General features: G+C 37.9%; 1 protein-coding gene across 1 annotated transcript in view; it reads left to right on the top strand.

The window, feature by feature from the left end:
• Window positions 1–16,114, top strand: part of LOC133459470 (gamma-aminobutyric acid receptor subunit beta-2-like) — a 78,402-nt gene that overhangs the window by 44,031 nt on the left and 18,257 nt on the right. The window contains exon 5 of the mRNA XM_061739426.1: window positions 5,443–5,525. Within this exon, the coding sequence (XP_061595410.1) occupies window positions 5,443–5,525 (83 nt within the window). The remainder of the gene's footprint in view (window positions 1–5,442; window positions 5,526–16,114) is intronic.

The following is a 16,114-nucleotide window of genomic DNA, read 5'->3' as shown; positions in this document are numbered from 1 at the left end:
ATACCGGGTTAATCCTATCACAGGTTCACAATAGTAAGAAATAAAAAGTAAAAAGTCTCAGGGTTAGGCTTTATGTGTCACAGTCTATTTTGCCACTAATTATTAGTATCCTCAATCTCTCTTGAGGCCATTTACTTGAAATAGATATAATAATCTACAGCCTTTAATCTTTTTTGAATTGCGCTGTAGAGTTGTATTGTGGCCACACAGATTTCTGAGATGAAAGCTAGGTCCCATTTCATCCCTCTGCCGATTTGATGTACATTTGTCTGCCATAATGACACATATTAACTGAATAACTGTAGGATCTTTTAAAAATGATATGTACTGGTGTAAGATATACATATACAGTATGTGTAGATTATATAGATCCAAAATAGAATATCCCTTTAGACTCTTTCTGTTGCAGAAAAGTGCCAGTGTTTCAGTACGTTCCTGTGACATGTGACACTTGAGTGGTTCAGAATTTCTAACACAAGGAAGGTTTCGTTCCCGAGCGAAGACATTTAAAAGACATGCATGTCGCAGTCTCTATTTACCAATCGCTCATGCAATTTTCACACAACAGTAATCACAGACCTTGGCGTTGTCTTTTACATCCTTGAGAGGGTGTGATGGACACGTGAGCCAATGCTGTTACTCTCAAAAGTCTTAAAACACACTCACTCAAATGAAGCCTTTCAACACTGCTCATTCTTAAATAAGATTTCTCTTTGATTACATCGAGTTTGAATGATGGTTTTAACATTTTTATCATAGACTTGTCATTTGTTTCGGTGTGTAACATAGAAGTACCAATGATATTTTTCAATAAAATAAATAACCTTCATCGTCAAGTCAAGCTGTCATCAGCTTGTGGTGTGTTTCCCTTCATCCCAAATATTTCATGGCAATATGACAAACAGTTGTCAGATTACAAACCCTACTGCCGTGATCTCTGGCCTACCACTGTCACTGCTGTCTCACAAAGTTTTGATGACTTCAGTTCAGGTGCAGGCATACAGAGGACCAGCAGGATTATCCAAACGATGGTAAAACTGGGACAGAAGGATCGTCTATGTCCATGTAATTAAGCAGTGGAGTCTCTGCCAGTAACATCAGCAGAGTGTGAGAACATCTGAATATTATAGCCTTCCACATGTCGCTACATTTCAAAGGTTCTGATCATGGGAATTCGCTCTAAATAGTCTGTTATTTCATTCGTCAGGCTTGGTATGGTTACCACACAAACAAATCCCAAAAGATCCATGTCAACCATTCCCAGATAGCAAAATATGTTGAATTATGGTCAAAAAGGTAGGTTTTTGGTTAACGTTGACGGTTGATGGTGGATCAACCAATAAAAACAATCAACCAATTCTAACCAATCAACCAATGTTGAAAAAATGTCATTGAATTAATGTTGTTTTGTGGTCGAATTTTAATGCCAACCTATAATCAATGTTGGATCAACATGTTCTGTTTGTCGTCAGCCAGGCTTTGACGTGCCTTTAACATGGATCGAATATTTCTGCCGAACCATATTTCAACGTTGATTCACTCATATTTTGCTATCAGTGTTGACATTGTTGCTGTGACTGAAGAAAGTGCACTTTTCCCCCCTTCTTCATATGTTGTTAAAGGAGCATGAGGCTCCTTTTAAGAAATGAGAATCTAGCGCCACCCTTCACCACGACGGCCGTCGGGGGTACTGCAGGCAACAGTGAAGCCGGCACGGGAGAACGGGGAGAACGTGCATGCAGCGTCATGTGACGTCACATCCGCAGCCCAGCGCGGGAAATTCGGACTCCGAATTGCAGCATATTTTGCAACAGCCTGTTCAAGGCAACGGAGAGATACACTAGAGGGCTCATTCTTTTTTGTTTGGAACGCTTCATCTGACATTATTACTAGAAAACTTAAACGTATACAATTTTTTTTCATAAATCCAGCCTCAAGATCCTTTAAGCATAGTATTTGCATTTCTAAAGTGAAGTATATTTATGGTGGTTTGAGCTGTAGGGACACCTACTGGCAGAGGTGGCAAAAGTGCTCACATTATATACATACGTAGAAGTACAAATACTCATGTGGAAAAAAGACTTGTAAAAGTACAAGTACTGATTCAACTTAAGTGAAAGTAAGGAATCAAATCTGAAATGTACTTAATTAAGGAAGTAAAAAGTAAAAATGTCTAGTGGTTTTTTTGCCATCAATGAAATATGATGATATATTTTGATAACCTGGCAAGCTAAAAAGTCTGACACAAAAAACAAAACAAAAATAGAACAAGAACTTCTTTTTTTATTAACACTATGCACAGTGGCAGTACAGTGAACAACATAATTAGACAGTTTAATCAAGACTAATTCCATCTAATCAAGAACTGACCAAATGTCCTGCATGAACACTTGGATTATTTTAACTGCTTTGGCACTCTCAATACTACACTTAACATATATTACCTTTTTCATAATTATGTCAATGTTTGGCAATCATTTTACAATAAGGGTTTAAAATATATACTCAAGTAATTGGGATAATGGTAATGAGCTAGTGTTAGCTCTATACCATCAAAACAATCGGTTCCCACAGCATAGCTAAATTTGTAAAGCGTCTTCTATGAGAAGAACTGAAAATACATTACGTGTTTGTTCAGATTATATAATTAATTCTTGTGTACCAAAAACCAGTGGGCCGGGTCAGGGCCAGCAAGGCCTTCTCTGCTGGCCTAAGATAACCAGACATCATGATCATAATTACTGTATGATAAAGGTTCATTTAATTTTTTATTTACTTTCCCTAAATATCTAAAGGTATTCATATTTTCTTCATGTCATATTATGCTCCTTCCAGTCCTGTTGTTTTTAGGTTAGAGTTTTTCTCCAATCAGAATTCAGCTATCATTCGTTGCCAGGCTGTAGGAAATCTGCCTTCAGAATCAACATTGTGGGCGTCAGTGCCCTGTAGTGAACGGGCTAATACAGTTGATTGATAGTTACAATAGCCAATCAGATCACGAGTTGTGCCTGTAAGACCCTCCCAGCTGGCCTCATGTGGAACGTGACATTTACGTGTCCTGTGATTGGATATCGATACCTACTAGTTTTATCCACTGCTCTGGGCGGGGGGACACAGCCGTTTTGGTGAGTGCAAAATTTTTTTTTACGTTTAATATGTTTTTATAATTTATTTCGTTCATATCAAATCCATAATAACGAAGTAATATGACAAATATACTGAAAATGGGACAACATTTTTTGCCTTTCTGCAGTGTACAGTAATTACAGTAAGTACAATAATGTGGCGGATTCAATTCAATTCAATTTTATTTATATAGCGTCTAATACAACAGAGTTGTCTCTAGACGCTTAATGGGCAGCTGTGTGGTTTTACTCAAACAACAGGTCACAGAAAGCCGTGATACGTCACGTTTTGACATGACTTGTTTATTGTGTTGCTGTCAAAGTATGGCTGTCTTGTTCAGAGGTGGGTAGAGGAGCCAACAATTATACTCAATTAAGGTACTGTTACTATAGAATAATATGACTCAAGTAGAACTAAAAAGTATTCATCCAAATAATTACTTGAGTAAAAGTAAAAAAGTACTTGGTGAAAAAAACTACTCAAGTACTGAGTAACTGTTGAGTAACGTCTGATTTATTTTTTTAACACAACCATTCAAACAGACAAAAGTACAAAATAATCATCTTCAGGCAAATTAAATCAATAAAATAATCAAATAAATTAAAATTAATAAAAAATAGCTTAAATTAAAATACGCTTAAAGTAAATTCAAGTATTTTAATAAATAATAAAATAACACAATGAAAAATAAATTAAGCACAAGTAGCACAAAATTTCCAGCCTTTGTACTTTTCTTTTTTAACTAGGCAGAACTAGAACAAACATGAACTCATAGAAACTCTGTGTGTGTTTGAGTCTGTAAACATGCAAAAAACAAATTTTTTTCCCAAAGAATCACCCAGTGATGTCATGAGATTGACGCGTACGTGGATAAAAGGGATAAAAGAAAATAACAGCTCAACGTAGCCTAATGTAGCGGAGTAAGAGGAACAGTTTCTTCTTCAAGTAAAAGTAAAATGTATAGTGATTCAAAAAAGAGTAAATGTAACACGTTAGGCGTACTACCCACCTCTGGTCTTGTTAGTGTCTTTCTGATATTAAACTGCGATTTTGCAATTTATTATACAATCTTGCTTTATTATTCTTTGTGGACTCATTAACTTTTTTTTTTTACTGATGTTTTTTTACTTTTTGGAAAGACATTTTTTTTTTTTTATAACTCAGATGTACCAGAAACAACAGGCCATAAGCCAGTTTTCTCATAATTGAAGCTTTCTTTTAAATTTCTTTTTTAAAGATAATTTTAAAGACCCTTTTATTTTTAAGTTTGGACATTAGCATACCAGATATGATTTAATTGCTGATGCAGTTTTGTTGATTTTTAAAACGTAGGATAATACCTCATTTTGTACACACCTGAGGTGAAGCAATGCCTAGTAGTGCTTAAGTGTGTTTCTACCTACTCTCCAGTCCCGGTGTTATAAATAGTGGCATAATGAAGGGTATTTATTGACTAAGTTGGACATCACTGAAGGCCCAAGTGTGAAATGCACTGCCCGCCACTGCCAAAAACTCATGGGTTTAGGTTGGCAAAAGACAGACCACAATCACCATGAACCTAATTCTTGGCGCCAACAACATCCTACAGTTCGTTAAAATAGGAGCATGGATGGGGAATGTCTTACTTTTCTGAATCTTAGAAAAGCGTGTACACTAACTCAGTTTCCCTCTCGAGTTAGTTATGCCTTTTAAGTTGCGTGGTCATCGGTGGAGTTGGAAAGAATAACAATCCTGTTTTAGATAATGAAAAAGTAGAAAGCACAATTTTTTTTTTGTGTTTAAACATGGGAAGTAAAAGTGAAAAGTTGTTGGAAAAATAAATACTCAAGTAAAGGGAAAAATCTACTTAACTGGTTATAAGCGGGAGTCCCCGGCCGGGACAGGGGACAAATGTCATTTGGGAACATAAGCCTGAGATTAGGCCAGGCGTAAAGGGTACAGTAACAAAGTGCTTGTACTTCATTACTTCCCGCCCCTGCCGACTGGATGGATGGGTGAGCTAAGTGGTATGATCATGTGGTTATCTTAAAATTGGCGAGTGTCCATATTGGTGTTGTAGATGTTAAATTATGGGAAACTCTTTTCAAATACTGATTTATATTTGTTCCATTACAGTTTTTCACTGTGTCAAATGGTGTTTAAAGATGTTGAAATATGTCTGAATCAGCAAAAAAGGGCAATAAACCACAATTAAACCTTAGTTGAAATGTGTTTTTTATCCAACCAGACTAACACTGTTTTGGAAGCAGCTACAGTCCCTGATTTGTTTTCCCTCGGTGCATCATATTGAACTCATGGCCTTTTGTTTCTTTTCAGGATAACTACCACAGCTGCGTGCATGATGGACCTGAGAAGATACCCACTAGATGAGCAAAACTGCACACTGGAAATAGAGAGTTGTAAGTAATCATCCTCTCATTTATTTTATTTTTTAATACTATGTATATATATTTAGAACAGATGCAAATCTAAAAATGTATCTTTTTTATTTTCTTTTTTTCAAATATAACCCTTTCAGTTTCTGTGCTTGTAAATCTAAATAGAAACAGATATTGAATCCTGACATAAACCTACTTTACCAGTATGTTCATCCTCAGGCTATGTATATCCACACAGAACAAAAGCTGCATCCAGTAACTACTACTGCCTCACAAGGGACAAGCTTTAATGACATAAACTATGACAATATTCCTCTTGTGTGCGGCAACAACATCCCTAAGGCAAATTTTTTTTTTAGATAGGTAAGTTAATTAATGAACAGGGTTGACAAACCTCATCTTTAAATCGGAAGCTTATAATCATCTCTTTTAGTCTTCATTAGAGAAATGTTGCTTTTGCAAGAGTCATTGATGAATACAAAATACTGAATACCAACTGAATTAGTTGTCATTACATTTAGATATTGATTTTTCTGACCGGTGACGTGCATGAGTGCATGTGTGGAATACTTTTTCTGAAGTTGCCACTTTACAGAAATGATGACCTTCAAATGCACACCATAACTTCTATGAATCTGTGGTGAATCTGAATAGATGTCTGTCCATCTTTGCAAACAATTTTAACAGGCTCGTACCTCATACAAACCTTCGTTGGGATGCATCCCTAAGGCCCTTGGAAACTTTTTTAAACAGCGTTGGAACTTGGATGTCCTTTTATCAACTTTTTCATCCATTCATTACAGAGAAAATATATAAAAAAAACTCCCTTTATATTCAGAAATTGATGTGTGTAGCTTGCTGTCTCAAACAGCTGACAACCCAGCTGCAAGGTTCCACTCTATTACCAAAAACCTTGCAGGCTTAGTAGCTGGCATACTGAGGAAAGATGAAAGTCAGGCTGAGATTGAATAGAAAGTAAGGGGTGACCTCAAGATTCATGCAGTTTCATGGGGGAAAAACTTTGCCTGCGAAGAAATATGCTTAAACTCTGACAAGCTTCAGTCAGAGCTCAGCTTTATGATGTTAAATACATCTGAATTCCTCTAACATAAGGGCATCTCTAAAAGAAAATACACTTTGTTGTGCAACTGAGCTGCAGGGCTTACAGCTGGTGCTGCTGTACCGAGGGAATTAGTGCATAAAAAAGAGTAAACTAAGTAAACTAAGAGTTTTTACTAAAGTCAGGTTCATAATAAAGGAAGTTGAAAAGTCAAGTTTGAAGTTTGACACTTCAAGCAATGTGCTTGAAGTGTCAAAGTGTCACGCTTATATAATGGTAAAAGTCCCATTAATCAGAATGAATCTTTTTCTCTCAAAGCTTTAGTGTGTAAACAAAATTCCTTCAAATAGAGATGGGCACTTTCTGCAAAATTAATCTATATCCATCATTAGCCAGCTACTTTTAAGTCAGGGAGATGCTGGATAAAGTGATGAACGAGTTCTTTTACATGGTAGTGAGGTAATAGAGAAAGACAGCTCGTTTTTATTAGTGCATGATGGATACACAAGGCCCCCCAAATACATTAGCAATGCATCAAAGTCTGGAGGGGGAAAAGGAAAACCTAGGCTAAAAATAGCACCGATTATAGTGAATGAGCTGTAATGGCCAAGTGGTTGTTGAAGGGAAGAAATCAATTAAACCTGTTTGTAATTTGGTTTGATCGGGTGACCTCAGACCAACAAAGCCCCCCCACCCCCCCACACACAACTGCCAACATCCTTAACTGATAACACTGAACACGTATATCATATAGCTTCTTATCTGATCTGACCTGTCGAGTAGAGACACAATTTAAATAGCCTTTCCCGTACCTAGTCATTCCATCAATGCCACTGCTAAGCATGAGTGTTTTCATTCCAGTAGAAAATGTTCTCCTCTTTGCTAATAACCTAGTAAATGTGCATTTAGGGGCAACTATTAAAATGAACTGCCTTATTTCAATTATGCGTCAGATGGTGCAGTGTTCGTTCCTGAGTTTTATAACTCAGGAAAAGCACGAGGAGCTTCTTTACAAATGAGTTTTCCTGGTATGGGAGTAGTGGCTACAGCTGTGCGGATGTGTGTGTATCTGTGAGTATAAAACTCTAAAGAACTGGTACAACACCTGTGCAGGTTGACGTCGATGCAGAACAGGTGCATAAAAAAGACTGTTAGTGTTTTTTCTTGTATATCCTTTCTCATTCATGTTACATGGCGCTGAATCAGGACAATCTGTATTTATGACAAGAGCCCATATGTGATCAGGCCTGAGCCACATGGGTAAAAAAATAAGATATGGGTCACATCAAAGGAAAAGAAAACTAGATATAGGTCACTTCAGGCATGTAATCTGAACATAGCAACATAAGGTAATACTTTATTCTGACTACAAACTCTACAAGCAGGCCCCTGAGTAAAAAATGAAATGGGCAAAAATGACAAAAGGAAAAGACCATATATGTGGTGAAGGGTTCAATTTGTACATTATTTTTTTATGACATCCGCCATGACTTTTAAAATAATGTACATCATATAAGTTATGTTTTTGATTTCATGACATTTGTACATTTTGTAGATGGTTTGCATCTACATGAGGCATGGTGTATTTGCACATGGCAAGAGTGATGTTTGCAAAACAAAGCCCTTCAAATTCTAATCCAACCTGCAAACTTATTTCAGCAAAGTCTTCAGACAAATAGGAAGTGCTAAATTGAATCTATTTCCACAGATCAGGGCTTGAAGTTTGAGTCTGGCAAAGGCATTTGAATTTGATGTGATTCTTATCTGAGCCAGATTATACAGAAGAAAATATCTATAACCAGTGAGGTGGAAGGAGCGAAAGAAGAGAGAAGATCAGAATAACTCCACACAATCAGCAGGTCTCACCCCTCTTGAAAGCTTTTATTCAGAATATGATTTGTTTTCTTGTTTATTATCCCATTTGACTGTGAACACAGTGGTCTGCATGAAGAGGAGTAGTTTTGTTACGTAGTTGCATAACTTGTCACAAGAAGGAGGACAGGGGGAAAAAAAGTAAACACTGAGTAGGAATATGAATTTTGGCTGACTATTGACTATTCGGTTCAGGTAGATAACAGTTACAGTATGCCATTTTTGAAACTGCATACTGCAATATCAGTTGTGTACTGATTTAGCACATACTGGTCATGTAGGTACCCACTATACACTGTGTTTTGAGTGCACTTTAGGCATGGGACGATATGAAAATTTCATATCACGATATTAGTGGACAAAAATATCACGATTACGATATTATCACGATATTAGCGCGTCGCTTATAAAATTCTTAAAATGCAAGGAAAAACACTAACCGTGGATCCACTGGTTCCTTCAGAACATTTATTCTCAAATCATTCTCAACACAGTGACACTTGAGGTAGAGAACAAATAGTGTACTGTAAATGTTATGCATTACAAAGTGTAAACTATAGTACCGGTACTTATTTGAACTTTCTTTTTTTGTAAGAAAATACTTCCCTGAGAGTCGAAAGAAATAAGTGACAAATAGAAATAAAGTGACAAAGTAGAGCCAAATGCACACTGATTGTATTACTCTCTGAAACTTTAACAGTGGCTGGCTGCCTGCTACTTAGTACGGCTCTCTGGAAAAATAATACAATAAAGGCACTGCTCTGTAGTATACAAAACAAAAGCTGCATGGCCAACACAAAGATTGAGTGAAAATAAAGTGCCACAGTAGTCAAATGCACACGGATTGTACTACTCTCTGAAAAAATATTAAATAAATAATAATAATAAATAATATTAATAAAATACATGAAAAAAATAACACTGGCTTCTACCTGGCTGGTAGCCTTGTGTGACCAAAAAAAAAAAAAAAAAAAAAATTTGGCGATAATTACCGTACCCCACGATAACGTTATCGCGGCCGTTTTTTATCGCGATATACAATAATATCGTATATCGCCCCATGCCTAGTGCACTTATGAAAGTATTGTATTGGAACTGTTGGCTATTGCAATCAGAGCAAATATTACTATGAAAGGGTTGGAGGAAGGTGGCCAGAAACACAAATTCTTAATGCAGACTTGATATCTTGGGCTTGGTAAAAGACCCTCAAAATTATATCCCTCATTTGATGACTACAATACCAAATTATTCCAAGGTATCGGGTTATGAAATGGAGTGGACAGAGTCAGAGGCTACACGTATGTCCATAGCTGGTTTCTGTAACCCAAATCTGATATCAAATTTTAGTTTTAAGTGGACCCCACAGGGGTTGAAATATTTGGGAATGAAACTGAACTTTGAGTAAGACAAAATGCCCAGTTTTAATTCCCAACCAGTGTTTTAGAAAATCGGAACTAAACTGGACAAATGGGGTAAAATTAAACTCAGATTATGGGGAAAGGTCGATATTATCAAAATGGCAGTTGCAGCACAGCTGAATTATATACTGATGTAATTAAACACCATACAATGATTGAACACTTCTTTTGAGAGGGGAAAAACCCCAGAATTAAACAGTCTAAAATGTGTTTATAGGGAGACAAAGAGGGTTTGGGGCTATCCGACCTGAGATTATACTACATGTCCTTTTGAAATGGCTAAAACAGCCAAACACTGGACTAAAAATAATCAGTTGACATGGGCTGATATTGAAAAGGACCTGTCATCTCCATTTAATCCTATTGATTGTTTATTGCAGTGCTCACAAAAGGCATTGTATCACACTATAAAGAGATTTGGTTTAAAGCATGCAGATTGTATATATTATCACAGTGTAAACCGTCATACTCCTCCCTGTGGATTAACTCAGGGGAGCAGGATAGGAAAGGTATCCACATACTGGAGAAAGTGGCACCAAAATGGCATGTGTACCATTGCTGGTTTACATGAAGTTTATGTCATACAATCAAATGAGAAGAAAGTACAACCTTGAAGGAAAGTCTAATTTCTGGAAATACATACACATTCGGAGGTGTATTACTGCCAGGATTCAGTTTGAAGACTTTAACCACATTATAGAGTAACTCAGGTTAACTCAGGAGTCTCAGAGAGCTTCTGTCAGGAGTGAGAGGATAATATCAGACACAGGAAAATACTTGAGGACAGCCAAAGGCAAACTTACCTGATATAAAGTCATACACTGATACGACTGGAGAACTGCTTCGATGAGCATTTTCTCCACAGACTCAATAGACAAAGGATGGTTAGTTACCAATGTTGGATTTGTTCCTGTGTCATATCACATTCACGGTCAGAGGGGGACGGTGGTATCTTGATGAGAATTGAATACTCATGATACATAATTTGGTTATAAATCTATAATGATGTGTCCTCCTCCACTTTTCTTCATCATCTTCCGGTGTTTCTTTATTTGTACAAAATCCCCTACATTCATTCATTTATTCTCTTGGTTTTGTATTATTTTTGCTGAAAAAACTTCTTGTTATCGTTTTGAGGAGTGAGAACTGTGGGTGACTATTTATTGCTAGGCACCAAAGTTAAAATAATATAATAATGATAATAATATAGGGCTATCATGTCACACCCTAGGTACTGTAAGTGAGATTATACATCAAATGGAGTAACTGCACTTACAGCTTCCCCAACAATCCTCTTGTCTTCACTTTTCTGGCCTCCAGACATTCTTCAGAATATTTCGAAGACTGATTTTCCGGTCAATGGTGGGAGGACCGAAGTGAGAGAAAACTAGGGGTACAGATTAGACAAATGACATGAACCTCATACTCCTCCTCCCTGAACGTGGTCTGCAAAAGCCTTGTGAAGTTTAGCTTGGCATTTTGCCGTCACAGTTGGAAAAGTACAAACATAAATTTGTGTTTGTTTATAGAAAGCCGTAGTTTCAGAACATCGGTTGTGTAACATGATTACAGTACATTCTCTTCCAGGCAGGTGCCTCTGCTCTCACTCGTGTTGGTTGCCTTCCTGCAAAAACCCACCTTTAGTGTGTGTTGTCAGACATTTAAAATGGCCTGCACCTGTTGGCTTCAAGCACAAGCACCTTTACTCTGCCATGCATGACTGACTAGTTTGATTACATTTCAGCTGTTTTACGGTTGCTTGTCAAAGCATGTTCTGCCTTTGGTTTGAAAGATTTTTTTGTGCCTATCAATAATTTAGCCTTCAGATACAAAGAAAACAGAGCCAGGGTTGAAGATTTCAGTAAACTTCCTTTAACTATATACGGCATTAAAACTCCACACTGCACATTGGTCTTATCTCTATGATGCATGCACATAATCTAGCACACTAGACCAGCCAAGATCTTTACAAAGTGCAAGAAAATATTATTTCTTGCAATATTTGAAAGAGTTAAAAGCTCCTACATCTGTGTCACTCATAGTATTTAAGCTTACAACAGTATGTGTCACTGACTTCGGAGGAAGCCCATTGTTGTAAAAGATGTAACATTGACCTGACAGGAGCATCAGTTATGCACCTTTTCAATTAATTATAACCAGAATGGGGTCACTTGGCTGTTATAAACTGAACACTGGACAGAAACCTTAGCTGGTTTAGTCTATTTTCATGTGGAACTCCTTATTGGAAAGCAAAACTTTGAACTTTAAGGGATTTTCTTTTAAATAGAAGAGAAGAAAAGCACATGACCAGTGATATTTAACTGCTGCTGTAAACTCACAATGAAAGCACCACTTCTATACAGCACCTTTCCAACGTACCTTCATGTGTCCATCGCTCCAGTAAAAACCCCTCTCTGTTCCACTAAGTCACGCGCAAGCAAACCATTTTAGAACCAACTTGGTCCACAATGCACGATGCTGCACTTTCATAATAAGTGTCAGGCCTTTGTCAGGCTGGTGTGGTGAGGACCCAGATGCAGGAGAGCGATGCAGGAGTTTGCAACCAAAAGGGTTTATTTCAAAAGAAGCAAAAAACCAAAATCAAAGCGCTGCTTGGCAGGATCAAAAAACTAACAGGAACAGGGATCAAAAAACTAGAATTCATGGAGCACATGGAGGGAAGCACAGTACGGGCCAACAGGGAACAAGGGAATGACAAGACCAGATATACTCAGGGGATAACGAGACGAGACAGGTGCAGACAATCAGGGCAGATGGGACACAGGCGGGGCAAAACAGAAACTCAAAGACCGGGGGAGGGAAGTGTCAAACCCTGACAATAAGGGCTTAAACAGTAATGCGATCCCTGCTCATTTCCCTCCCGGGATGCAACCTTCCGTGTTTTGCTGCTTTTCATTCCTAATGACATGATGACATTGACTCTTGCAGTCTTGTGAAGTCTATCATGATTATGGGTTTCTTCATTTACGAACTCTGCTTTAATATTACCAACTACTTTTCCACCTTACAATTTATATCTATAAATTATGACATTACAAAGTTTTTTTTTTTATTATTTGATTTAATATATCTTTTATCTCTGTTGCTACCTCAACCCAGTACTTTTGGATGTGAACAATTTCTACACTTGGGCTTGAGTGGCTTTATTTATCTTATCTTCAAATGTTGGGTCCCTGTGCAGACGTGCAGTCAGCTGCAGTTTGCTGCGTTCTGCAGAAGACATTTTTAATTAGACAGACAGAACAGTAGAGTCCCTTTGAACTTTGCAAAATCAAATATTCATCTGAGACACATTTAAGAGTGGAGTATACTCTGTTCTTAGGAGAGGGTTAGAGCAGGAAGTTGTCAAGGAGATTGATTTGAAGTGGCTGTGTGTGTGTGTGTGTGTGTGTGTGTGTGTGTGTGTGTGTGTGTGTGTGTGTGTGTGTGTGTGTGTGTGTGTGTGTGTGTGTGTGTGTGTGTGTGTGTGTGTGTGTGTGTGTGTGTGTGTGTCTTGAATCATTTGTATTCCATTTATACATATGGACTGAGTTAATTCGCATTGCATCCTGTAAACTATGAAAAAAGTTGTTTTTCCTCTAACCACTGATCGTAAAGACTGAAATTCTTGTAAGGTTGAGGTCAATGGTTACGTTTTTCGAGAATATGACAGTGGTTTGATGTAATTTAAACAGTTTATTACATCCCCATTGTGTTTTTTATTCCCATCTTGATGTTTTTTAAGTCGGGGAGTTGTGGTACCTCAGAACTGAAGGCATTGCTCTACAACCAACTTTACCTCTCTCATGTGATGAGAGTGATTGTTCAATCCTCCATATAAAGGGCATTTGGCAATGTAAGACATTGCTATGTATTTTCATTATAGATATGAGGAAAGTTACATAAAATAATGTTTTGTCGTTGGTGGCTGTGCATGGCTATTTAAACATATGTCAATGCAATGTGTTCATGAAATATTAAAAAGAAACTGTCCCTTCCGCACTTTTTATATTTGTATGACTTTTCTTAGAATTAATAACCCCAGCCCACTTCACACACACACACACACACACACACACACACATGCACACGCACACGCACACGCACACGCACACGCACACGCACACACACACACACACAGAAAAGCTTTGCTCTCCCTGATTATAACCTTCCCAGAGCAATATCAAAGCCAGTGCCTAACATCCCTTCAAAGTCCTTCTTTTCCTATTAAAAGAAATCAACTTGGACATTATTTCATAAGCTTGATAAAAAAATGAAAAAAAAAGGCCCACAGTCAGATTTGTTCTGGGAGATATGCTGGAGTCCTACTTAAATAGCTTTAGTATTGTATTGCTATCTCCTCTGATGCTATCAGGAACAATTTCATTTATTTTGGTCTGTCAGTGCTGCCACAGTTTGCAATCCACAAGAGAAGCCCTTGCCCCTTTTGTTAAATACTGTACATATTGTCACATGAAAATACTGTTGATTCTATTAATTCTCTCAGAATGTGGAATAGATTGAAAATGATGACTTGTAGTTTGATTTAGTGTAATTGATTCACAAGCCAGTGTTCTCATTCGTGCCGCTCCCAAGCCTGGATAAGCGTTTCAGGAAGAACATATGATATGAAACCTATGCCAACTCATTATGGATGATGAAAACAATGATCCACTGTGGCAAGCCATGCAGGCAAAAGCTTAAAGAAGTTGCTTTTGCCTCTTCAGCCCCTTTTATGTTGCTGGATACCCTGCGTGCTCCATCTCTTACATCAGCCAGCTCTTCTGATGTTGGGGAAGTCAGTTTGTACGTTTACATACAGCAAATAAATCGGATTTCTGATCGTATCAGATAAACATCCAGAAGACCCAATCACTTGTCTGAGTTTACATGCTGTTCAGAGAATGGGATAAATGTCCAGAGCATGGCTGACTCCGTGACGCTATGTGGCGCTGTAACCATGGTAACCATTTGTAACTATTTCAACAAAGAGCCACTTCCGGTTGACGGTTGTTTTGTTTGGCGCCAATGTACGCCTTCCGTATATTTTTCCACTTTGTTTTGATCTGCTCTGGTGTCCTGATGAAGCTTCTGCCATCTCTTTCGTGATCTTTTTAAAGGTGTTTAAACAACTTTTTAACACGCACCGTCTCCTTTCACTTCCGGGTGAATGCCCCAGAGTAAATTCTCCAGCATGCGCAGACTGAAATATCTGATGTCTCCGTATACATGGCGTTAACATTCCGACTGAATGGGTTATCTAGGTGTTGCTATCCGATTATTAAATGTCCGAAATAGGTCAGAAGAAGATCGGATTGAGGTGTTTACATGCAGTTTAAAAGTCCGAACGATGTCTTATACAATCAGAAACCCGATTGAACTGCTGCATGTAAACGTACTGAGTGAGGCCGAGCAAACAGACAGTGGTGTCAGGGTTTTGACATTTCCCCCAGTTTTCAGTTTTCAGTTCTGCCCCTTCTGTTTTCCATCTGCCCTGATTGTCTGCACCTGTGTCTCATTATCCCCTGTGTATATCTAGTCTTGTCTTTCCCCTGCTCCGTGTTGGTCCGTACTGTTTGCTCCCTCCATGTCTCCTCGTCTAGTTTTGGATTCCTTTTTTTTGTTCAGCCTTTTTGATCCTGCACAGCAGCGCTTTTGGTTTTGGTTCAATAAACCCAGTTTTTGGTGAACTCCTGCTTCCTGCTCTCCTGCATTTGGGTCCTCAACACAACCACACCGTGACAAGTGGGCTGTCATGTTGCATAGTACCACTCGATAAAGCCTCCCAACTCTTTTCACCCCTCAACTCAGCTTCAAGCATTGGGGAGGTGATAATTCACCCTGCGTTTACACTGACTCGCACATGTTAAACATGAGGTCTTCGTCCAGGGATAAAAACAGGGCCTAATCTAAAAATGCCATTTGATTCTATTTGTTTAACCTTGAATGCTGTTAGGGTCGAATTTAACCTGTTTTGATACTTAACAGCAGTAAAACTACCCTAAATAACATTCTTTTAACCTGAAATTTTATGGCTTTTATTGTATTTTGGCCTTTTTTTTTCTAATTGAAAATGAGATTAAGAATAACATTTTATTTCATATGATTTCAGGAGGTATAGGAATGAGGGTGGAGCTATGCATGTCAAATGCTGTTAGACATGTGTTGCACAGTGTTCCTGGCTTAAATGCAGGAATCTCACCCTGGAGACCTAGTTTTGATATTTTTCTTGTGTGTTTCATTCACTCCTCAATCCTGTA

Source organism: Cololabis saira, chromosome 14 (genome assembly GCF_033807715.1).
Source record: "Cololabis saira isolate AMF1-May2022 chromosome 14, fColSai1.1, whole genome shotgun sequence".
NCBI lineage: Eukaryota > Metazoa > Chordata > Actinopteri > Beloniformes > Belonidae > Cololabis > Cololabis saira.
This window is presented reverse-complemented; position numbering and strand designations above follow the sequence as displayed.